At 46.2% G+C, this 25,674-nt stretch overlaps 1 protein-coding gene across 1 annotated transcript; it reads right to left on the bottom strand.

Moving 5' to 3' along the window:
• On the bottom strand, positions 1–24,466 carry LOC139262252 (intelectin-1a-like). Its single transcript, XM_070877395.1, has 8 exons — positions 24,437–24,466; positions 23,193–23,299; positions 22,051–22,203; positions 13,908–14,155; positions 8,853–9,011; positions 7,948–8,068; positions 832–935; positions 1–465 (listed from the first exon to the last, which is right to left on the bottom strand). Exons 2-8 carry the CDS (start codon positions 23,260–23,262, stop codon positions 313–315), a joined length of 1,008 nt encoding a protein of 335 aa, XP_070733496.1. The 5' UTR covers positions 23,263–23,299; positions 24,437–24,466; the 3' UTR covers positions 1–312.
• Positions 24,467–25,674: the final 1,208 nt, after the last annotated feature.

Raw genomic sequence — 25,674 nt, 5'->3', positions numbered from 1 at the left:
GCATTTACAATTCCAGTTTATTGAGAGACAATCCGGAATCTGGTGAAGAGTCACTTCCGCATTAAGTACAAGATGATTGACAGAAATCCCTGGCGTGATCAGTGATTAATGATTTCTCCCCCGCACCAAGCACTAAATATTGTACAATTGGCCCCTTCAATCAATTCTGGGATTATGCTCATTCCTGAATGCAGAATAGAGCGGAGGACCACATCAAATCCAATTTTTTAATGTTTAAATGCTAAATGCTGTGCAGTTGCCTTCAATCATTCAGTGTACTAGGAAGAGAGATCCGTGAAGATGTGGATTGTGTTAACGGTAGAAGATCAGCACAGCTGCTTCTGTGATCACTTTTGTTGCACTGTAAGCCCTTCCCGTGCCGTACCCATTCCAGTCAAATGATGCAAAATCTCCACACTGCCTCGGGGCTCCCTCAGGAAAGTATCCTCCGCCTCCGATACAGAACTACAAATAAATAATGTGAAATATTTTAACTGTCAGGTACAGCGATGGCTCAGTGGGCAAAGGCACCAGTCACTGCAGTATTGAGGCAAACCCTGAACTGTGCAGATCAAGAAAGCCCCAGGCTCAATTTCCCCAATGTTAGTTGATCTCAGTTGGGGCAGTGTTAGGTTAGAGAGGGGAAAATTAGCCTGGGTTGTCTCCTGGTCACTGTCTAGTGACTCCTGCTGGAACATCTGTGTATGGATCAGCCTCAGCTGTGATGCCCCACCCTCTGTCCACTGACTTTTCCTATTTTCTATTGGCTCATCCCCAGTTACATCTATTCACTCCTCTATCATCCCTCTCTAATGCAGTACCCGTACTTACATGTTCTGAATTGCATCCTTTGGTTTTCATTCCAGAACACATGGCGAGAGCTGCCTTTTCATTGTTGAACACCCTGAATTGCACAAAGCCAGGTTCAAATTCTCCTGTAAACACATATCAGAACACATAATGATTTATATATAAACAGGTTAGACATCCAGCACACACCTGCCACGCTTCAGATCTCACACTTTAAAGAATCACAAGTATAAAAAAGGGACAACATCCAATCATTCTCTGCTGTTTTTTGACCTTGATAACTGTGGCTTTCAAACAGTTGCATTTGAGTCCAGGATGTGCCCATTAAACCATTTCCACACAGGGAGCAGTGGTCTTATAGGGACAGGTCAGGTTAAACACAGCTCCATTTTAGTTTACAGATACTTAGAGCCTTTTTTCACTTTCCCGACATGGCCACGGGATTCACGCAGTTCAGGAACCACGTCTGTCAACCTGAGGCGGGAGTTTCGTGGCCATTCCTCCAGCTGATTACTTGACACATACAATGTACAGTGAAAGCTCCCACCCGACAGATGATCAATTTCCTCAGCAGAAGCAGTTGTTTAGTCCATTTCCAGCACAGATTCTGCAGTCTGCAAGTGTTTCCAGCAAAGTCTCCATCCAGTGTCACCTCATTGGAAGAACTCACTCACCATTGACAGAATGCTTCTGTCATCTGTACTTCACCTGCCATCTACTCCATCAACATGGATGCCGTCGATACTGTCCCACCTTGGTCCTTCGCTGACGTTGCTGGTGGGGCTCTGGAGCACGGCCCTGGACTCAACGCCTCCCTACCGCCCCAGCAATGCCCCTCCATGGACGATGAGTGCCTCCGATAGCGCTCTGCCTCCATTGAGGGGTGAAAGGGCTGAATTCCACGTCGGGGACTGAACTTCCGGGCCGAGAGATAAATGTTCCGGCCCCGGAAGCTTACCGCCTCCAAACGGGGCGTGGAGCAGTTTCGCCCCCTTTAAGCTTGACACATTAACAGAAACTTTACATAAACATTGGGTAAAGTACACAAGTGGCTTCCCTCAGATGTTGTTCGTTGGTATGATTGCACTAGGGTGGGGGTAAGTGTGAGGGGTGGCTAGTGAGATGGGGATGTGATAATGAAGATAGAGAGAGATGGATGGGTGAAGGTGCAAGGTATGGTGTGAGTAAGGATGTTCAGGAGTCGGACTCAGAAGGCAGAGTGATGGGGATGTGATGAGAGGTTTTCTGATTTAATGAGATCATTGAAACGTTTGCAGCACTGCACCCAGGTCCTCCTGACCACATCACTGCTTGTGACATCATCTGCAATCTGCAACCAGGCTGCCTTGTCTCCTGGGGAGGAGTCTTCCTCCCATCGGAAAGGAAGAGGAGCTTCCTGCATGCTCTGCCTCCCTCCATAAGCATATGGAGGGAGACATGGGAGAACCTGGGTCAGCCCTCTGCCACTGTGCAGCCATTGTCGGTGTTTGCAGCAGTCCAATGCTGTAGTGCACTGACAGCACGATGTTAGATTACACTTCAAATGGAATGTGGCCGGGGTCACTTTAAAGTTCCCGACTGAAAACACATCATGAATGACATCACCAAACCCGCTCCATCTCATTGGGCCGGGTAACAAGTTGGGTGGCTTCATAGGCCCTGTTAAGGTAAGTTCATATTCAACAGTGGAATGGAATCAGCAGTGGGGTCATGACCCACCACGGACACCGGACCCGCCCAGGTAGGCTCGCAGAAGTCTATGGCATCTAATAGAAGTGAACAGACATAAACTAGAGGAGAGTTCAAAACTCCATTTGTCAAGGCCACCTTGGACATAAAAACAAAAGCAAAATACTCAGCAGTTCAGGCAACATCTGTGGAGAGAGAAACAGAGTTAACGTTTCAGGTCATTGAGCTTATATCAGAACTGGTGAATGTTCGAAAAGAACAGATCCTGAGGAGCACTGAAAGGGCGTGGGGAAGAAAGAACAGGGAAGGTCTGTGATAAGGTGGAACGCAGGAGAGATTAGAGACAAAAGGGACGATGAGCCGAATTCAACTGGTATTGGCAGAAGTTAGTAAAAGATTAGTCTTGATAGGGTGTGAATGGCAGAATAATTAACCAGCTGCCATTGGAGAGAAAGAGAAAATAAACACATAGGGTGGGAGTTGCGTAACGGAGCCAAAAATGGGCACAGGTTATCTGATTGTTGAACTCGATGTTGAGTCGAGAAGGCTGTAAATTGCCTAAATGAAAGATGAGGTGCTGTTCCTCGAGCTTACGTTGAGCTTCATTGGATCAGTGCAGGAGACCGAGGGCGGAGATGTCGTAGTGGGAGTGGAGCGGGGAATTAAAGTGACAGGCGACTGGAAGCTCAGGGTCACGCTTACGGACTGAACAGAGGTGCTCTGCAAAGCAGTCACCCAATCTACGTTTGTTCTCCCCAAAGTAGAGGAGACCACATCGTGAGCAGCGAATACAGGATACTAAATTGAGAGAAGTACGTAAATCATTGTTTCACCTGTAAGAAGTATTTGGGGCCCTGGATAGTGGGAAGGGAGGAGGTAAAAGAGCAGGTGTTGCATCTCCTGCGCTTGTACGGGAAGGTGCCTTGGGATGTGGAGGGGGTGCTGGAGGTGATTGCGGAATAGACCAGTGTGTCACGGAGGGAGCGGCCCTTTCAGAATGCTGAGAGAGGAGGGGAGGGGTAGATGTGATTGGTGGTGGGATCACGCTGAAGGTGGTGGAAATGACAGTGAATGATCCGTTGAACGTGAAGGCTGATAGGGTGAAAGTTGAGGACATTGCACTGGAGGCAGTTCAGAGAAGGTTCATTAGGTTGATTCCGGAGATGAAGAGGTTGACTTATGAAGATAGGTTGAGTAGGTTGGGCCTATACTCATTGGAGTTCAGAAGAATGAGAGATGATGTTATCAAAATGTATAAGATAATGAGGGGGCTCATCAACGTGGATGCAGTGAGGATATTTCCACTCATAGTGGAAACTAGAACTAGGGGCATAGTCTTAGAATAAAGGGCCACCCATTTAAAACTGTTGAGGAGGAATTTCTTCTCTCAGAGGGTTGTAAATCTGTGGAATTCTCTGCCCCAGAGAGCTGTGGAATCTGGGTCATTGAATATATTTAAGCCGGATTTTTAAGCGATAAGGGAATAAAGGGTTATAGGGAGCGGGCAGTGAAGTGGAGCTGAGTACATAATCAGATCAGCCATGGTATTATTAAATGGTGGAGCAGGCTCGAGGGGCCAGGTGGCCTATTGCTGCTCCTATTTCTGATGTTCTTATGACAAGAGGAACCCTGTCGTGGTTCTGAGAGGGAGGGGAAAGGGTGAGAGCAGAGGTGCGGGAAATAGAACGAACACGGTCGAGGGCCATCTTAACCATGGTGGAGGGGAATCCTCGGTTGAGGAAAAAGGGAGACATGTCAGAGGCATTAGTGTGAAAGGTGGCGTTATCAGAGCAGATGCAACTGAGATGGAGAAACTGGGAGATTGGAATGGAGTCCTTACAGGATGTGGGGTGGGAGGAAGTGTCGTCCAGGTATCTGTGGGAGTCAGTGGGTCTATAGTGGATACTGGTCGATAGCCTATCCCAGAAATGGCTTCAGAGAAGTTGAGGAAGGGAAGGGAAGAGTCGGAGATGGTGAAGGTGAGGGAAGGGTGGAAATTGGATGCAAAGTGAGTGACATTTCCTAGTTCAGGGAGAGAGCAGGAAATGGCACCGATTTCATTTGAACAGTTCATCATCAAGGTTTACCTCCTGAGGTGGATGTAAAACATCCTGTGGCACTTTTTGAAGAAGTGCAGTAGAGTTCTGGGGCCATTGGCATGATTTATCCCTTAGTCAACACTGTCATGGTCACTGTTTAGAATCCTGGGGGGGAAATTGGGCTCTGTAACACCCATTGTTTTGTCGGTATGCGGCTTTCAGATGGGTAGTGCACTGGACAGCAGCTTGGTAAAAGGGTATGCGCGTGTGCACCTAACGTCCGTCGCTAACTTGCAGAGCAGGCAAATTATAATGTCAATCACTATGCAATGCTAATTTGATGCCAACACTGCAATTTATGAATACCATGTTCCAGCCTAGACCTTGTCTTAGCCTCACACTGCTGAACACGACAGTAAACGGCATGAAGGCCCCCACCAGAGCTATTTAATCGAATCATGAACTACTTACAAGTTAGTTGCTGGATTATTTCTTCTGAATGCTGGTGTAATTTACACGTTGTTGGAGCTTTCCTACACTTGCTGAAAGTTTCAATAGTCTACAAAGAGTGGTCTGGCTAGTGCTGGCACTTTTTTTATTCATTTAACAGCTTGTGCTGAACAAGTTGCTGTCAGACATGAGTGGCCTGGTAGACCTTCCTCTTGTAATTGAGCATGATGGGAGAATGAAGAGAGGCCAAGCAGAGCAGGTCAAGCTGCTGAAAGAGGGAGGAGAAGGAGGAGAAGGTTTATCCGCAGGAAGCTGTATGCACAGAGAGTTTTTAATGAGCAATTACCTTATCCCAACTTCAGTAATGACCAATGTTCGAGATGTCTTCGCTTTGCCCTGGAAGTCCCTTTGAACAGTGGTATCCAGAGCCACGATAGCAGCAGACTGAGTTTGCAAGGCAGCAGTTTGAGCTTCCCCTGTTCCTTTCAAACATTCAATTGAAGCTGTTTGTGCTGCAATGGAAGCTGTGACATCGGCCAGCAGACACTGCATCATAAAGGGTTCCACAGGTGTGTTGACAGAGATGACCACCTGCTCTATGTTGGCAAGGTCTGCGCAAAGCTCTGTGTCAAGTTGATGCTGGACTCCTCCATGCTCCATTGACATTGAGTGCAGGCGCCTGGTTCTGTACACCCATCAGCCTTTTTCTGTAGCTTGGCCCATCAATGTCCTCACCTGAGTCCTCTGCAGCAGAACTAGTGTGTGACCTCGCCCTTTGGTGAGCTGTAACCTGCGCTATCCTTTCCCTCTGCCTGGCTCCTATGTACTGAAGCTCGGTGTCTCATTACATGCAGAGTCCCTCCTCAAACCTAGCCTCTAAAATACTCGCAGTTTCAGTCTCTGAGCTGGTGGCTGGAAGTGCAAGATCGAGTAATGGTGTGTCTTCATCTTCACTGTCTTTTTCCTCTTCCTCCACTGATTACTAAATATCACAGCCCATGTTGCCTTTAAGGGTTTGGTGAGGGGAGAGGAGAAAGTAAGAAGTGTGTGCTTACACTCTCTGCAGCTTGTGAGTCAGAAGAGATTGTGGGATGAGGGTGAAGTTGAATGAGAGAAGGAGGATTGAGTATGTAGATACCCTCATCGTCAATCCCTCCAGTCCCGCCAGTGGCCACGGCCTCAGTGATGCCCCTTCCCATAACGGTCAGCACTGTCTCTTCAATAGAGGTTAAAACATAGTTGATCAGTTGCCAGTGTGTGTGAGCTGTCAGTTGTGGATGCGAGACTTGCAACAGTGCTAAGTGTGTGAGGAAGAGGTAATGCATCTGGATTTTAGGGTTGAGTGCTCGATGATAGAGAGATGAGCGATAGGGTTATAGTGAATTGAGCAGTTGATGAAGTTAGTGGTGCAGTTGTTGGGATCTGCCATTTGAAGATGAACTCACTCACCTTGATGACTTGTATGAGATTGTTAAACTTCTGCCTGCACTGCATTATGTTCTTGGAGCCACACTCCTGGCATTAACCTCTGACACTACTTGTTTCCACTGCCTCCTGAGCAAATGTCTGGAGACCTGCTGCCCCCTGCAGATATAGGCGATCTCTCCTTCTTTCCACCACATCTACCAAGACCTCCAGTGCATTTTCTGAAAACCTTTGTGCTCACTCTCTCACATGTTTAGCCATTGCTCAAGTATCACAGCCCAGATTGTCTTTAAAAAAAATTCCCACCACTTCTTGCAGCCACAATGCACTTCCACTTTAAGAGGTGCAGGCTGCCTTTAAGTAGCGATGGCCACTCGAGATATCGGGCCCCTGCTGATATGTGCAGCCAATGAACAGTGGGGTTAGTGTTGGCTGCATGCAGAGATCATGTAAAAGAGCATCAGGCACCAACTTACCATGCTGCCTGCAACGCATTGAACAGGCGCGGGTTAATCACACACTGAAATCCCCAGGCACGTTTTCGTGGGTTAGTCAATTTCTCCCCCCTGGTGTCCTGGCCAGGATTTATCCCTTAGTCATTGTTTAGAATCATAGAATGATACAGGAGGCCAATCGCCCCATCGCACTTCCGCCGGCTCTTTGAAAGAGCTCTCCAATTAGTTCCACCCCCATGCTGTTTATCCATTGGCCAGCAAACTTTCCCCTTCCAGTATTTATCCAATTCCATTTTGAAGATTATTATTGAATCTGCTTCCTCCACCCTTTCAGGCAGTGCATTCCAGGACATCACAACTCACTGCGTAAAAAATAAAGTCTTCATATCGCCTCTGATTCTTTTGCCAATTACCTTCAATCTGTGCCCTCTGGTTACCGACCCTTCTGCTACTGGAAACAGTTTCTCCTTATTTAAAATCCTTCATGAGTTTGAACACTGCTATCAAATCTCCCCTTAACCTTCTCTGCTCTACGGAGAACAACCCCAATTTCTCTAGTCTCTCCACTTAACTGAAGTGTTTCAGCCCAGGTACCATTCTAGTAAACCTCCTCTGCACCCTCTCTAAGGCCTTGACATCCTTCCTAAAGTGCAGTGCCCAGAATTGGCCACATTATTCCAGTTGGGGCCTGACCAGTGATTTATGAAGGTTCAGCATAACTTCCTTGCTGTATGTGGGACTTTGCTGTGTTCAACTTAGCTGCTGCTTTTGCCGACAAAACAATATTTCAAAAGTTTGAATTATCAGCTGTGAAATACTTTAGGATATTCTAAAGATGCAGAAATGCAATATAAATGCAAGTCCTTTCTTTTAGATACAGCCTCTGCCCATTCAAGAGCTGCTTTGCAATACCTACTACAGATCAGTGAGCAGTTTCATGGCCCTTGCCTGACTTCTCCATGGCAAATGGACTGATTCCACCGACCAGAAATCTATGTTTTTGTTTCAGAAGGCAATGCTCTTGAACCTTGAATATTAACATAGAGTAATTCACTTAAACCCCTGCACATTGCACTTACCTCGAACAGAAGTCCCGTAAAAATTGCGTATCTTCTGCCTATCGCCGTCGTCATAGGTGATGGGAGTGAAAGGTCCGTTATCACCTGGGCATTTCCCTTTGTTGTATTCTACAGGGTAACGCTGAAATAGAACATATTGTCCACACATTGAAAAACAATCCGCTTGGCCGTCTCGTCCCCCTATGCCCCCTCCTCTCCCTGCGCCCACTTCTCCCAGTCCTCCTCCTAACTTTGCAGTTCCTTTCTCCCCCAACCCCCAATATCTTCCGACCCAACGCTTTCCATGAAAAGCTCACCACCTGCTCTATTGGACCCCTGCCAACACAATTCCAGATTATCAGCCTGGCCCAGTGGTAATATTCTCATCTCTCAGTCAGAACATTTAGATTCAAGCTTTACTGCAGGGACTTGACTGCATGACCAGGCTGCTACTTCAGTGCAGCACTGAGGGCATGTTGCAGCTATTTTATTTCCAAAAGTATTTAATTTACTAAGAAACTGGCTATAGTGTACACTACTGAACCAATTAAATGGTTCAGTATAGTTTTATTAAGGCGATTTTCGGTCATTTTAAATCAGGTTACACTCAGGAGGAGGATTGGACATTTATTAAAAATGCTTATTTTTTTTCTGATAAACCCAATTTATAGCTGTATTAATAAAACTGCACTGTGTTATCACTCTTAAATACATCAAGGAATACTTTTAATGGAAAGAAGAAAAAGAAACAATTATGTTTTATTACGCTGTGTGAATGCGCTGGTTCATGAAAGGTTTTAATTTTGTGATTGTGCAGATGAATATTATCGGAGACTTGAACTGTAACCTAACCAGCACAATTTTGAGTGCGTTTCGGGGCAAATTCAAATGTGGCATTGCAGCTTCGACAATGCTGGAACACTCACCTTGTAAAGCTGAAACAGGTTCCCCCCGTAACGATGCAGGAACTTGGTCTGGGTGTGATAGCGGAGGATTGCCGCATGTCTCCAGCTCGTTCTGGGCGTGTCGTTGGGCACGTGCCACACGGATATGTCTGAGGCCATGATGTCATAGTAACCCGGGTTCTGTTTGGAAGCAGACACAGTTAGTCAGGACTATTGCAAGCGGAGTTCAGGAACATCAAAAAGCATGTGTTACTGAGGGTGACTTCTCTAAGAATCAGATCCAGCTGCACAGTATGGAGTTGATAACATGGTTTTTGGAGCCCGTAGCATTGCTGCTCATTGTATGCTGGCTCAAAACACTGTGAAATGCTGAGTCCTACAGAGTGCCCCTTACATGTTTGACATCCGAGCCAGTGTGTCCCTGGAGATGGAGCACACGGTGTCCACCGGTACGCTCGCGGCCTTCCGTGAGAGGTGGGCGCCGGAGGGACTGAAGTGCATCATCACATCAGGCAACCAAATTTTGATTTGATGTTTTTTGTCTAAAGCTTAATTTGTTTATTGTGCCGGTTTTAGTGCCCCCGCCCCTCTCTTTTAGCCAGGGGGCACTTGTATAATTTGTACTTTAGTATCCTCAAAAAAAAAAACAAGGGGGCACTTGATAAGTTTTTGGAGTGTCCTTCCCCCTTTTATCATGGGGCACTTGATTACTGATCACAACTTAAAATAGTTGTACAAAAAGGGTTGCAGTGTGAAATGCTGCAATGCCTGCCTGCATGTGGGGAGTGAATGAATGAGTGAATAAGGAAGTAAGAAATGAAAATCAAATATAATAGCCACAGGTTAAGGAGAGACCTCTAACCACACCTGCCTCCTTTCCAGAATCTGCATGGTCCTCTTGTAATGAAGTTAATGGTCAGAGCATTGGTGGCTCTTTCCAGTCTGCATGCACTGTCTTTTGTTATGTGCATTCTCCTGCAAGCAAGTAATGTAAAGGGATGTACATTGCAAAGTGGAACATGAGGGAAGATGTATGCCACTCAAGTGGCCAAGTTACTAGGCACCTTCTAGGAGTGTGTCAACATTCAGCGTGCAGGGCCCTTGTGTTGGCAGTGCACTTGATGATTACACGTGGAAGCTGACTCCATGTCTGCCCATGATATTGTCAAGAGGCAGCATGCAGATGTGGAAGAGGAGGGGGCCAAGAATGGATCTTTCAGGGACTCTGAAGGCAATGGTGCAGGGCTGGGAAGAGAAGCCATTGCTGGAAACGCCCTGGCTATAACAGAACAGGAAGGAGGGGAAAATCAGAAATGGTGTGGAAAAGATAAATCTGGAGCATCGCTTCAAACTAAACTGTGGCAGAATGACACAGCTTCAAATGAGAAAAACGGGAAATTTAAGACTCATGTGAGGAAGCACTCCTTCAAAAAGAGCGATCAACGTAATGGAATGGATATCTGGGTAGGGTAATGTAGGGATTACCTGAGAATGATATGGATGTGGTGGGATGAGGGGAGTGTAACTTTTTACTTTCTGATTGATGATCTAAAATCAGGCCAAATGGACTCATTGCTATTTATCGATCTTGTGATTCTTTTGTACAGTTGGTGGCAAAACAATCGGGCAGCCAATATGAGCTGCCTTAGTGGTGTTTGCACTGATGCTCTTCTCTGTACTGCCTGCACTATGCTGGTGGTGGGGGCTTTGATGTTCCTCCAAGCTTCAGTTTTGCTGGAGTCTTTATTCATTTTGTCCTTTTCCCCAGGTCTCGTGTACAGGATCTAAGTTAACTGAGCATCCAACTGATTCATTCCCCTAAACATTTGAACAATTTTAATCCTTCCGCCTTTCTTTTGTCCAATGAAAACGAATTACTTTCTGTGAATCTCTCGTCAATGACTCCTAAATTCCGGCATCATGCTGGTCATTCTGCCCTCACGCGCTCCAGTGCCTAAAACCAATTTCCTTTTTAAGGACAAGTTCCCCATAACTCCCCCGATGTACAGTCTAGTGATCTACACAGGTTAGAAAACATGTTCCAGCTTATAGTTACATTCATTCCTGTCCATGAAGGGTCCTTTCAGTCAGTGATCAGTAATGATGACCAGGTACATTTCTCCTTTGTTCATTCACTTCCCTTCACCTTGCCTGTGCTCTGTGTTTCCTGTTCCAGTTTGTAGAACCTTGGTCTAGATATTCGGTAACGCCCCGGTTGGAAAGTTGAAAAAGTAGCACCAGGCACTAATCATTCTCACCTCCAGTGATATTCAGCTTTAGCGCTCCAAGAGGGAAGTGGAGCACTAAATCAAGCTCTAACCACTTCTCTTAGTGCGCCAAAGTCCGAGAGTGGGGCGGAAGCGGCAAAGCGCAGAACAATTTCGAGCGCATTGGTAACGGCATGAGAGGCTACTTCCCTCGCGTAAAGGGCAGGACCAATGATGCTGCACAAGCTCGTTGTTGGCAGTTCTGTTTTGCAAGGTGACCTGCGTGACTGCCATTACAGCCCCAAACACTCACACAGTGGAGGCCTTGGATATCTTGCACTGGTTAAACATGAAAAACTTTGCACAGGCACCAGACGGATGAAAATAATAAAGGTTGCGCTAACTGGAAAACTTTCCTTTAAATTACCACTCCCCAATTGGCCAGCCATGTTCACAATGCCTCCTCTTGCTGGGGTTGTCGACACGAGGTGTTACAGCAGGGGGCGAGAGTTAATTTTACATCCGGGGCGATAATGGAGCGCTGCGCACTTTATGACATCATGATCAGTGAGGCACTAGAGGCCCAGGCACTACGGGTTAGCACCAGCACTAAACCAGCACTGAAGTTCGTGGGCTTCGCTGCATTCGCTGCGTCCGGTTGCTAACCCCTTCGTGTCCCGTTAGCACCCCAACCAGGCACTAACACGTGGCGCTAAACTACCGAATTTATAGTCCCAATAATGTCAACATTAAAAACCACCTGCCCTCCCTTAGCCCACCCATTTAATTGTCAATCTCACTTGGATTTGGCACTTGCTCACACAGCTAGCTATCATCAGCAAATTAGATATTGGTACAAGAATAACTCTTCCCCATTCAACTTGTTAATAGTGTGAACAGCAAGTGATTCTTATGAAACTTTACTTATTACTAACTCCCAGGAGGACTTCAATTTGTCTTCCACCTTCTTTTGATTATAAGCCAATTTGTTAATAATTTGAAAGCCTTGATCTTCTTCAGAAGACTCCTAAGTCCAGTGTTAGAACATGAGGAAGTTCCATTCTGGTTATTTAGCAGGCAGAGTGGGCTGAGGGCAGCACTCACCAATCACAATGTCTTAAGAAGATAAGAACATAAGAACTAGCAGGAGTAGGCCATAGGGCACCTCGAGCCTGCTCCACCATTCAATAAGATCGTGGCTGATCTGATCATGGACTCAGCTCCACTTTCCCTCCTGTTCCCCATAACCCCTTATCGTTGAAGATACTGTCTATTTCTGTCTTAAATTTATTCAATGTCCCAGCTTCCCCAGCTCTGAGGCAGCGAATTCCACAGATTTACAACCCTCAGAGAAGAAGTTTCTCCTCTTCTCTGTTTTAAATGAGCGGCTCCTTATTCTAAGATTGTGCCCTCCAGTTCTAGTCTCACCCATCAGTGGAAACATCCTCTCTGCATCCACCTCGTCAAGCCCCCTCACAATCTCATACGTTTCGATAAGATCACCTCTCATTCTTCTGAATTCCAGTGAGTAGAGGCCCAACCTACTCAACCTTTCCTCATAAGTCAACCCCCTCATCCCTGGAATCAACCTAGTGAACCTTCTCTCAACTGCCTCTAAAGCAAGTATATCCTTTCGTAAATATGAAAACCAAAACTGCACACAGTATTCCAGGTGTGGCCTCACCAATATCTTATATAGCTGTAGCAAGACTTCCCTGCTTTTATACGCCATCCCCTTTGCAATGAAGGCCAAGATACCATTGGTCTTCCTGATCACTTGCTGTACCTGCATACTATCCTTTTGTGTTTCATGCTCAAATACCCCCAGGTTCCGCTGTACTGCGGCACTTTGCAATCTTTCTCCATTTAAATAATAACTTGCTCTTTGATTTGTTCTGCCAAAGTGCATGACTTCACACTTTCCAAGATTATACTCCATCTGCCAAATTTTTGCCCACTCACTTAGCTTGTCTACGTCCTTTTGCAGATTGTTTGTGTCCTCCTCACACATTGTTTTCCCTCCCATCTTTGTATCGTCAGCAAACTTGGCTACGTTACACTCAGTCCCTTCTTCCAAGTCGTTAATATGGATTGTAAATAGTTGGGGTCCCAGCACTGATCCCTGCGGTACCCCACTAGTTGCCAACGAGAGAATGAACCATTTATCCCGACTCTCTGTTAGTTAGCCAATCCGCTATCCATGCTAATATATTACCCCCAACCCTGTGAACATTTATCTTGTGTAGTAACCTTTTATGTGGCACCTTGTCAAATGTCTTCTGGAAGTCCAAATACACCACATCCACTGATACCCCTTCATCCACCCTGTTCGTTACATCCTCAAAGAACTCGAGCAAATTTGTCAAACGTGACTTCCCCTTCATAAATCCATGCTGACGCTGCCTGACCAAATTTTGCTTTTTCAAATGTCCTGCTACTGCTTCTTTAATAATGGACTCCAACATTTTCCCAACACAGATGTTAGGCTAACTGGTCTATAGTTTCCTGCTCTTGTTTGCCTCCTTTTTAAAATAGGGGCATTACATTAGCCCCCATTGGATTCTCATGGAATCAAATAGGAGGGACTTCTCTACACAATATCTGTTCCGAGGTGACAACCAACAATTAACCAGGCAACAAAAGGCAAGATACCACAATATCTTCCCTCACACGGCTGCAAATTGAATGGGGCAGTTCAGTAGATGTCCTTTCTCTTTAATTACAAGCTACCCTCAACTCCTTCAGTTAGACTTCTCCTTCTTTGCACATTTGTCTTAATTGCCTCAGCTCTGGTCAGCTGCTCCATTAGCCCCAGTCGCTACAAACCATGCATTCTTTTAAGCAAAAAGATTTCACAAAAGTTTATCACCTTCAAGTCGTCACTTGTCGCTCCATCTGTTGAACCAAATGTCACATAGTTGGACCATGACCTGTCTCCTGCCGGACATCGAGCATCATTCCCTTGTTGGCTGGACCAGCGGTCCCCAGTGGTGCATTTCCCGTACATGTTGTTCTCGTGGACGCTTGCGACAAGAGTCCAACCACCGCCATTGGTGGTCATGTCACAGAAGGCCTGATAGAGTGAGCCATCTTTGGTTCTCAACATCTGGATACCATCTGTGGCAAGGAGTATAATATAAGGTAAATCAATTGAATCAGAGAGTTGGAGAACAGCAGTGTCTCTGTACATGAAGGGTTTGGAACCACTACCACAACTGGAAGGATACATTGGGCTCGATTTCCCTGTATTGTGTCTGGGTGTATTGGATCACCTTGAGGACAATCAGGTGGAGGGGATTGAAAAAAGGTAATGGAGATCATTCAATATTCAATGAATGTATAAAACGATCAGTCAGAGGCTACTCATAATAAATAACTTGTATTTATATAGTGCCTTTCAAACAAGAGTGTCTCAACAACAACAACTTGTATTTATATAGCGCCTTTTAGGTAGTGAAACGTCCCAATGCGCTTCACAGGAGTATTATGTGATAAAATCTGAAACCGAGTCGTATAAGTAGAAATTAGCGCAGGTGACCAAAAGCTTGGTCAAAGAGATTTATTTTAAGGAGCATTTTGAAGGAGGAAAGAGAGATAGAGAGGCAGAGATGTTTAGGCAGCGAGTTCCAGAGCTTGGGGCCTAGGCAACAGAAGGCACGCCTCCAATGGTTGAGTGATTATAAGCAGGGATGCACAGGAGAGCAGAATTACAGGAGCGCAGACATCTCGGGGGTTGTGGGGCTGGAGGAGATTACAGAGATAGGGAGAGGCAAGGTCATGGAGGGATTTGAAAATAAGAATGAGAATTTTGAAACCAAAGAGTTGCTTAACCAGAAAACAATGTTGGTCAGCGAGCACAGGGGTGATGGGTGAGCGGGTTTTGGATCACCTCTAGTTTACCTAGGGTAGAATGTGGGAGGCCAGTCAGGAGTGCGTTGGTCGAGAGGTAACAAAGGCATGGATGAGGGCTTCAGCAGTGATGAGTTGAGGTAAGGGCGGAGACGGGCGATGTTATGGAGGTGGAAAGAGGCGGTCTTAGTTATGCTGAGGATGTGGTCGAAAGCTAATTTCCAGGTTAAATATGACCACAAGGGGTCGAGAGAAGTGGCAGTGAGGTAGAGCTGGGTATTATCAGCGTACATGTGGAAACTGATGCTGTGTTTCCGGATGATGTCGCCAAGAGGCAAAGTAGATGAGAAACACTCCACAGCTAATGTAAGTTTAATCACTATTGTACTGTAGGGAACAATTATATCGAGGTCGGCGATCACCCCTGCTTGATTTTCCTCTATGCACTGTACCCACCTGATCCAATAAATCCCAACGCAACAACAGGAAACTCGATCCCATTTCTTTATTTTTCTTTGCACCTTCCTATTTTCTCCTAAATTTGCCTCTCCCAATGTCAGGCTCTGCTCCTGGGCTATGGTTCCATGGGCAGCAACTCTGTGCTTCTTCACTGAAGTTCCCATTCTCAGGGTATTTTTCAGACTTTGTAATACTGGCGGGGAGCTCACTGGTGTGTACCATATCTTTAAATTAAGGCTCGGAAGCATTGCACACAGCGCCCGTGCTGATTTCTGACACCCGCTTCCAGCACTCGCGTCTCCCACCACCAGAGTGAAGTCCAAACATCAGCTGCTTTTAATCATGGGACCTCAGCAGCACAGTGCAACCTCTCTCCTTTTTTGTCATAGGCATCCTTAGAGACACAATAAGGTCACATGATAAAGACAGGAGGAACCCAACTAACTTTATCCTTCACCAAGCTGGAGACGGCCCCTGTGAGACCCTTACAGCCACTCTGGTCTACACTCATCTACAATGCTTTCACGAGTGGGCTTCATGAATAAAACATGATCGAGTTTGGGCTTTGGAGGTAATCGAGAGTAAGGATATTTCTCCTTATTTCTCGACCAGATTCATTAGTAACTATCTTGTATTAACTGCCTCTAGTTTTGGATTTTCCCACAAAGGGAAACATTCACTTCACAACTACCCTGACCAACCCATTCATAATGTTAAAGACCTCGATCAGGTCACCTCTAGGTCTTCTCTTTTCAAATAAAATCCCCAACTTGTTCAATCATTCCCAGTAGCTGTAATCTCTCAGTTCTGGTACCCTCCTTGTCAATCTTTTTTGAACTTTCTCCAGTGTTATTAAGTCCTTTTTCTAGTATGAAGACCAGAACAGAGCACAGTGCTCCAGCGGCCTGACCAGGGTCCGATACAAGTTCAGCATAACTCCAGTACTTCTGAATTCTATACCCCGAGAAATAAATCCCAGTGCTTTGTTAGCATTTGAATTGCTTTGCTGACATGTGATGCTGCTTTTAATGATTTGTTCACCTGTATCTCTAGATCCCTTTTGCTATTCTACCCCACTGAGTTTCTTATTTTAATAGGTGTAGGTGATATTTCTATTTTCCGACCAGAGCGCATCACCTCACATTGATCTATATTAGAGTTTATTTGCCACTTATCTGCCTAAGTTTGCTAATGCCTTTTATTTTGTTGCATTCTTCCTCAGTATTAGCTATACTCACAGTTTGGTATCATCTGCAAATTGTGATATTGGGTTACTTGTTCCTAAAACCAAATTATTGTTGTAAATTATGAATGATAGTGGTCCCAGCACTGATCCTTGTGGGACACCGCTTTCTACCTTCCTCCAATCTGATTGACGACTCTCTGCTTTCTATTTTTTTAGCCAATTTTCTATCCATTCAGCTATTTGTCCTCAGCCTCCACATGCCGTAAGCTTTGTCATGAGCCCAACGTGTGTAGCTTATCAAAGGTCTTTCGAAAATCCAAGTATATGGCATCCGCTGCATTACCCTTGTCTACTCTTTCCATTACCTCTTCAAAGAATTCTATCAGGTTGGTTCAGCATGACTTAGCATTTTGGAAGCCATGCTGACTATTCTTTATTATATTTCCTGTCTCTTCTATCACTTTGTTTAGTAGATTCTAGTCTCTTTCCTATCACTGATGTTAAGCTGACTGATCTATAGTATCCAAGTTTTGTTCTATCTCCTTTTTCACATGTAGGAGCAACATTCGCTATCCGCCAGTCCTATCCGTTCTTGTGTGGAACATTTGTATATTTAAACTGGTGCCTCTGCAATCTCCTCCTTGGTTTCCGTGAGTATGCATGAGTGCATACCATCCGGGCCTGGGGTCTTATCCTCTTTTAGTCTTGATATGTTGTGGTCACTACTACCATGACGCTCTCCTATTCTTACTTCTCCTGTCTGTTCTTGCTCATTACCCATCACAAGATCCAACAACGTTTCCTTTCTTGTTCAACTTCTTAATGTACTGAGTGAGAAAGGAGTCCTGTATATACTGTAACAACTCAGTTTCCTTTTCTGCTTTCACTACTTCTTCCTGTAAGATCCGTTCCACCCCCACAAAGGTAAACATTATACTATTGAATATAAAATCTCAGAACTGTTTAACAGCCTGCAAAAAGAGCTGGGCAGGAAAGGGTTAATTCTTACATTACAGCCCTACATGATGAGGGTCAACGATATAGGATATATGCCATCGACCTAAATCACCAGACAATGGCAGCAGAAGAGACATTCACACCTTGAATGGTTTTCTGTCGGAAAAGATACAGGGACATTCATCTATTCATTTACCTTCAGGGGTTACATTGTTTCTGGATTGTGGCCCCAGAAAGGCTGGTATCAGGGTAGGCCTAGATAATGGAGCGGACCCTGAACCACGCGGATATGAAGCTACCAGGAAAGCAACCATTGGGTCACCTTGGGAAGGTGATCATGGACAATGACTCTGGATGAGGAACAATTAGCCATCAAGAGTTCACATTTGATGCGGCCATCATGTTGTTGGTTTTCGAAGGCACGGAGCCGCAGACAGCAGCAAATAGGCAGCCAGTCTTCGGGACACAAGCTGCAACCACAGAATGAGCCGACAGTCAACCTCAGGGACAGCCAAGGAATTGGGGATTGTATGTTTTAACCAAATCACTGAGGGGTTTTGTCCGTGTGTTGTTGGTTTTAATAAACTCATCGTTTTGGATTGAGCCTAAACCTTTGTGTCGTGTATATTTTGTTCCTGTAAATCCCAGAGTCAAAGAACTGTAGTAAGGACAAGGAAAGCAAAAAAATTCCAGAAATGGCAACCGACGGCAGGACTCTGAGGTTTGGAACAAAAACAGGCACAAAGTGAGGGCAAGAAATCCTGGGGAGCCCGAGGCGATGTCGGGGAGCCCGAGGCGGTAGGTAAATATTTCCAAGCCACGGGCAAAGGAAATGGACCTTGCGCAGGGAAAAGCGGCAGAGTGGGCAGCTAGCCGAAGGAAGTCTATAGAAGCTACGGTAGCTACGTACATCTATAATAAGTTAGACATTTCTGAGAATATGGACACGAGAAATGTTACACTCTGAGGACGTGCAGGAAAAAGCGGCAGAGTGGACAGTTGGTAGTAACCATAAAATGTGTCGAGAGAAGATGATTTGGCTCATGTGCTGACAGAAACAAACACACCTCCTCAGGGAAAAAGTGAGACAGCTGGAGGCTGAGAAAAGGGAACTGGAATGCAACATCAGTGATAAGGCCGCCAGAGAAGAGCGGCTGACAGAAGATTGAAGTAATGAAAGGCAGGAGAGGAAAGCGCAGGAAGAAACTCCGAGTAATACAATAGAGCATCTGCAAAGTCAGGTCGCCGAAAATAAAAAGCAGTTTCAGGCTCAGCGAGAGGAAAGTGCTCGGAACTTAGAGAGGGCTGACAAGGCTGAGGGACAGTTGAAGGATATGAAGGTGGCATCATCATCATAGGCAGTCCCTTGATTTCTGGGCCGGGCCGTCGCACGTGGCACACATGGTAGCTCAGAAATCGGGTACATGAAGAGGCTGATCACAGGCTCTGTCATGAGAAAATTCGGAACTTGACCCGAACATTATCTGGGGACAGGGGTAGGACTTGTCTTATGGCACTGGGGGAAGTTGGGGTAGGCTGGGATGGGGAGAGAAAGGAGCCCGATGATGGGACCCAGTACAGTGAGGGTCGGCCAGCTCGTGAAGCACTGGGACCACCGAGACCGATCAATAACTGTGATGAGGACAAATTGGTAGCATTGAGCCGGAATATAGGGCCCATGATCCGCTGGATGTTAATAGATGCTGCGCAGATTTTAGGAGGGGTCACCCAAAGTTGGAGGATGTAGACTTGAAGCAAATCCTCGTCAGTAACTGCAAAAACAGTTTTAGAAATTTGAAAGCTGACAGTAAGGTTGTGCAGGGAAAGGTGAATCTAGATGGGCAGCAGGACCCTGCGGGATCCAAAAGGGAGTCAAAAGCAAGGCAGGGAAGCATTGTGTTTACGGCAGTAAACCGTCCGTTTCAGAGACAGAAAAAATAGAAAAGCATTTTCTAGGAGTCTAAGAAGGTGAACCGACACTTAAGCTTCTAACTTTTGTGCTGAGAGAAATAAAACAGAATTTGCGACTATGGATGTTTGAGAAGTCATGGAATGTATTGTATGCGAAAGCCTGTCTGTGTAAAAACAAATGGTTTTCTTTGATGTTTCAGGGTGAATGTAAAAGTTTAAAAAGGCATGTGGATGTTTTATTTGTCTTAGTGTGTCTGTAGTTTTTTTTCCATCTGTCACCGGTTTTTCTGACCAATTGCAAGAATGTGTGACCAGGGGAAAAGGCGGCCAATGCTATTGGAATGTGTGGAATACTTAACAGATTGATTGTAATGAGTAATGGTCTGTGGCTGTCAACTTTTAAAATGCGAAAAAAAGGAAAGATATTCACTTTAATTTGTAAGACTTCAGAAAGCAACACATTGTGCAGAGTTGAATATAAATATTTTGAGCATTTTTAAAATTAAGAACATTTTAAGTTTGGAATTTGAGTGGATGTTTCCCTCAGTAACAGAAAGATGATCAGAATTGACGAATTAACTCTTTGAACAGGCAGGAAAGCCACAATGGATGTTTTTCTTTTCTTCTAAGTAGGAGTGTTGATTACTGAGAGAGGCCCTTTAATATGGAAGTGACCTCAAGGTGTTACCGAACTTGAACTTTGATGGGACAGTGTTGTGTGAACTCGAGTAAGGTTAAATCACAAAGGCTGGACATAAGGTTGTGTTAAATTAAAATTAACCAATGTTAAATTGCTATGAGTTGCTGCTCAAGCACTCGGGAAGGGAAACTTAGCAGAACTGTAAGGGTAGAAAGGAAAAAGAGTGAGGCGGTGATTGCAGCAATCACAGCGTGTATAATAAATAAATAACCCAAGTTTGATTTGTGCAGGGAAGACCTCTCAGAGCGCAGCTATTTTTCTTTGCTTTTATTTGCAGAGGCGGGTCGAACGGAAGAAGCAGGTTGAAATGCGCTCTGCAGCTGAGCCTGTTGTTAATCCTGATCAGGTCAGGACAGATGGAGAGAGGCAACATCGAGATGCCGTTTACTTACGGGTGTATGGGCGGAACCTGGCCCACTGTAACACAGGGAGGTAGAACACGGGGCACTGACGGGATAGCTACATACTACCATCAGGGAAAGTGGCCGGGTTGGTTGGGGTCACATTCCACTAAATATTCTAATCACAAATTCGGTGAAGCATCAGGGCCCTGCCCCAAATTAAATATCACCACCAAAAAGGTGCTGGTGAACGAGGGAAGGCGAGTGTGCCGAGAATTCTGGGAAACTATCTCCGTGGGTGGTGGTGGCTACGGAAGACAGACAGGGCGAAAGGGAATGAATCCCCGGATTGGGAAAGATTGAGGAACGGCTCGCACCGATGGATTATCGGGACTAAGTGGAGAATGAAATTGTGTTGGGACAAGTGGTGGAAGGAGGAGCAACGAGTTTATGTCTGTGTGGGCTCCGGGGTCCCAGTGTCTGTGTGGGCTCCGGGGTCCCAGTGTCTGTGTGGGCTCCGGGGTCCCAGTGTCTGTGTGGGCTCCGGGGTCCCAGTGTCTGTGTGGGCTCCGGGGTCCCAGTGTCTGTGTGGGCTCCGGGGTCCCAGTATCTGTGTGGGCTCCGGGGTCCCAGTGTCTGTGTGGGCTCCGTGGTCCCAGTGTCTGTGTGGGCTCCGGATGCCAGTGTCTGTGTGGGCTCCGGGGTCCCAGTGTCTGTGTGGGCTCCGGGGTCCCAGTGTCTGTGTGGGCTCCGGGGTCCCAGTATCTGTGTGGGCTCCGGGGTCCCAGTGTCTGTGTGGGCTCCGGGGTCCCAGTGCCTGTGTGGGCTCCGTGGTCCCAGTGTCTGTGTGGGCTCCGGATGCCAGTGTCTGTGTGGGCTCCGGGGTCCCAGTGTCTGTGTGGGTTCCGGGGTCCCAGTGTCTGTGTGGGCTCCGGGGTCCCAGTGTCTGTGTGGGCTCCGGGGTCCCAGTGTCTGTGTGGGTTCCGGGGTCCCAGTGTCTGTGTGGGCTCCGGGGTCCCAGTGTCTGTGTGGGCTCCGGGGTCCCAGTGCCTGTGTGGGCTCCGTGGTCCCAGTGCCTGTGTGGGCTCCGGGGTCCCAGTGCCTGTGTGGGCTCCGGGGTCCCAGTGCCTATGTGGGCTCCGGTGCCTGTGTGGGCTCCGGGGTCCCAGTGCCTATGTGGGCTCCGGTCCCAGATCCTCCAAACACAGTCAATGCTACCGAGCGAGAAGCGCACGAAAAGAAGCCCCTACCATCAGCCCCAAAGACTCAGGGAAAAGAAGTTAAATGTCCCATGACGACACCCGGACCTAAAAATGGTCTGGTGTTACTCCCAACAGGGAAAATGCTGCATCATACCGTGTATTATGAAGTAGCTTCGGTTATTTTTAATCTAACCGAGTTACAATTGCCCCGGTAGTGCCTGCCAGAGACGGAAAAGCTATATGAGCTTGTTAAGAAATGTTCAAACAATTCTACCGTATTTAAGTCTTGGAGCCCCATCCTGACCCTCTCCCGCCCGTCATTGGGTGGGGTTGGAGAGAGGGAGTTCATATCGAGGCCATTGTCTTTTGGACCAAATAGAGGCTGTATGAAAAATGAAAACATTTACCTTGGGTGATGTGATGTTTCTCTTTGAGTTCCCTGCAGCTCCTGGTTAAATTATTGAAATCATGGGGTTTGTTGGGACATCCCTGCTCATTTTCCCTGATGTCTCCAAGTACATAGGCAATGTCAATATCACGGTTTGCAAAGTCAATTTCATCTTAAAACCAAAAACAAAGATATATTTAGTACCATTAGATACAGCGAGACCACAGAAAGAGACAGAAGGAGACACAGAGAAAGAGACGGGAACAAAGAGAGATACCGAGAGAGACACAGCGAGAAAGAGACAGAGGCAAACACAGAGATAGAGAGAGAGAGAGAGGGACAAAGAGAGACACTGAGAGGGACAGATAATTGGACGAACACAGAGTGAAAGAGAAAAAGTCAGACAATCAGGGAGCCATTAAAATAGGTATGAGGTACAGGGAGAAAGATAGAGAGGGAGAGGAAGTCACACAGATGACGAGAAAGGAAAACAGAGAAAAGCCGACAGAGACAGAAAGAAAGAAACAGACATCACAGACAGAGGGGAAAGGAAATGATAGAGAGAGGCAGCGTGACAAAAACACAGACACAGTGTGACAGAAAGAAGAGAGATACAAAGAGGGGGAAGGAGACAGACAGAGCCAGAAAGATAGACTTAGAAATAGAGAGAGAGAGAGACAGAGTGAGCGGGCAAGAGATGGGAGAAAGATTCAGTACTAGATTGACAGAGCCACACATGCAGACAGACAGGAAGAGAGCCACACGGGCAGAAGGACAGAAAGAAGTGAGAATGAAGGCAGAGATTTATGTTACGATGCAGCTCAGAGGCACTGCCAGCCTCTGGTACATTGCTGAATTGGCGATTCTTCCAGTGTGAATCAGACAAGCGAATGTCGTGCAGCTCATCTCTTGGGAGCCAAACTCGTTTTGTCCAACGACATTTAGATGAACACCCAACGGGAATTGCAGGAGGAGCAGGATCCCTGGGCTGTACATCTCTTCCTAGCTCTGGGGAATAGGGGACAGCCAGACTGAGAAAGGATCAAACTGTACACATCACAATCCAACCTGATCTGCACAGTTTGTCCAATATCTTAGTTACCCCAGTTTGAATTCAACAAAGTAAACAAAGTGCAAGAATATGATGGAATCGTCACTTACCATCAGAACCAAGACTGGAGGATTGTTCAATATTGAGAATGACAAGGAGGAGAAAAAGGGCAGCCTTCATGTCTTCACAACAGCTTTCCCGGGGCAAGTGTCAAATCCTGGGAAGGTGAAGTTGACAAGATAAAAGGGTCTGATGAAGAGCACATTAACTGCTGACATTTTGAATATTGAATGAACTCATTAATTCTACATATTGTGAGGATCCAGTCAGTTCCTGCCCATAGATTTTAGAAACCATGTTGTATAAAATTAGTCATGGATAATAATGGAAATTTAAGTCATGTTTAGGTTTAAAAGTAGAAGCAGTCAGAGAATCACAGATTAATACAGCACAGAAAGAGGCCATTCGGCCCATCGAGTTTGTGCCAGCTCTTTTGAAGAGCAATCCAGTTAGTGTCGCTCCCCCGCTCCGTCCCTGTATCCCCGCAATTTTTACTCCTTCATTTATCCAATTCCCTTTTGAAGTTTACGATTGAATCTGTATCCACCATCCTATCAGGTAGTGTATTCCAAAACCTAACCACTCGCTGCGGGAAAAAGTTACTTCCTCATGTCGCCTCTGGTTCTTTTGCCAATCACCTTAAATCTGTGCCCTCTTATTATCGACCCACCAACCACTGGAAACAGTTTCTCTTTATTTACTTTATCTAAACCTTCATAATTTTAAACACTTCTATCAAATCTCCTCTGTCCCACTGACCTCTCTCACATTCCCAGCCTCCCGCTCTCCTCCCGACCCCAAAGCTGGATTTGCACGGGTTTTTGTGTGCCTGCGCGAATCTATCCAATCGGTCGCGCGATGTGACGCGGTTACGGCAACGACTGGGATGCGTGCTTCGCATGCGCTGCGTAGAAAGTCACTGCGCACCATTTTGTCGTTGCCTGGACTAACTGTGTTTTATCAATGAGAATACTACCCAGTGATTGGTGTCCAGACCCGAATCATTCCAATCTAGACTTACGTACGGGGAAGTCATCTTCCCGAACGCTGTGCATCGAATGAAGGCCTGCGACCGCAATCGTAGGTTCCTCCGTCAGCACCAGTTACTTTCATGGAGTTTTATCGGGTCAGGGGTGTTCGTCCGAAGGAAGCCTCTGACCGCAATTTCTGGGCCAATGAATAATCAATGAAAAATTTCATTGTGTTTGGTACTGATATAAATCCATTTAAAATCAGAACTACTGTCCAGTTTCAGGTGAATTATCAACACACAATCAGCCACCCTGGTACTCACTGCGATACTTCACCAAACGAGTCTCGCCCTGAACTGATGCAATAACCTGGGCACAACCTGCTACAATTTATACTCTGCTGAGCTCAGTGACAGCCCACTGCATTGAAGTAAATAAGGAGGCGGTGCTGACACTGCTGTCCATCCAAACACTCAGAGAGCTTTCATTGCCAGTACTTTCTGACATCACCGATTTGTACAATGATCACAAGATAATTAGGAGGAGGAAGTGCACTCGGCCCATCTTAATTCATCCACCCAGAAACATAGAAAATAGGTGCAGTAGTAGGCCTTCGAGCCTGCACCACCATTCGATAAGATCCTGGCTGATCATTCCCTCAGTGCCCCTTTCCTGATTTATCTCCATACCCCTTGATCCCTTTAGCCGTAAGGGCCACAAGTAACTCCCTCTTGAATATATCCAATGAACTGGCATCGACAACTCTCTGCAGCAGGGAATTCCACAGGTTAACAACTCTCTGAGTGAAGAAGTTTCTCCTCATCTCAGTCCTAAATGGCCTACCCCTTATCCGAACACTGGGTCCCCAGGTTCTGGACTTCCCCAACATCGGGAACAATCTTCCCGCATCTAACCTGTCCAGTCCCGTCAGAATCTTATATGTTTCTGTGAGATCACCTCTCATCCTTCTAAACTCTAGTGTAAAAAGGCCCAGTTGATCCAGTCTCTCCTCATATGTTAGCCCAGCCATCCCGGGAATCAGTCTAGTGAACCTTCGCTGTACTCCATCAATAGCAAGAACGTCCTTCCTCAGATTAGGAGACCAAAACTGAACGCAATATTCCAGGTGAGGCCTCACCAAGGCCCTGTACAACTGTAGTAAGACCTCCCTGCTCCTGTACTCAAATCCCCTCGCTATGAAAGCCAACATACTATTTGCCTTCTTCACCGCCTGATGTACCTGCATGCCAACTTTCAATGACTGATGAACCATGACACCCAGGTCTCGGTGCACCTCCCCTTTTCCTAGTCTGCCACCATTCAGATAATATTCTGCCCTCGTGTTTCTGCCCCCAAAGTGGATAACCTCACATTTATCCACATTATACTGCATCTGCCATGCATTTGCCCACTCACCTAACCTGTCCAAGTCACCCTGTAACCTCCTAGCGTCCTCCTCACAGTTTACACCGCCACCCAGTTTAGTGTCATCTGCAAACTTTGAGATAGTACACTCAATTCCTTCATCTAAATCATTAATGCATATAATAAAGAGCTGGGG

This window comes from Pristiophorus japonicus, chromosome 4, assembly GCF_044704955.1.
Source record: "Pristiophorus japonicus isolate sPriJap1 chromosome 4, sPriJap1.hap1, whole genome shotgun sequence".
Taxonomy (NCBI): Eukaryota; Metazoa; Chordata; class Chondrichthyes; family Pristiophoridae; genus Pristiophorus; species Pristiophorus japonicus.
Note: the sequence above shows the minus strand (reverse complement) of the source record. Positions and strands in the feature narration are given on the sequence as shown.

Excerpts from the sequence above, each read along its gene's own strand:
- LOC139262252 (XM_070877395.1), bottom strand. The coding sequence starts at position 23,262 with ATGAAGGCTGCCCTTTTTCTCCTCCTTGTCATTCTCAATATTGAACAA. Across the intron at positions 22,204-23,192 it reads CTCCAGTCTTGGTTCTGATG|ATGAAATTGACTTTGCAAAC; the intron begins GTAAGTGACGAT and ends TTTGGTTTTAAG. Across the intron at positions 936-7,947 it reads TTACGGGACTTCTGTTCGAG|GAGAATTTGAACCTGGCTTT; the intron begins GTAAGTGCAATG and ends ATGTGTTTACAG.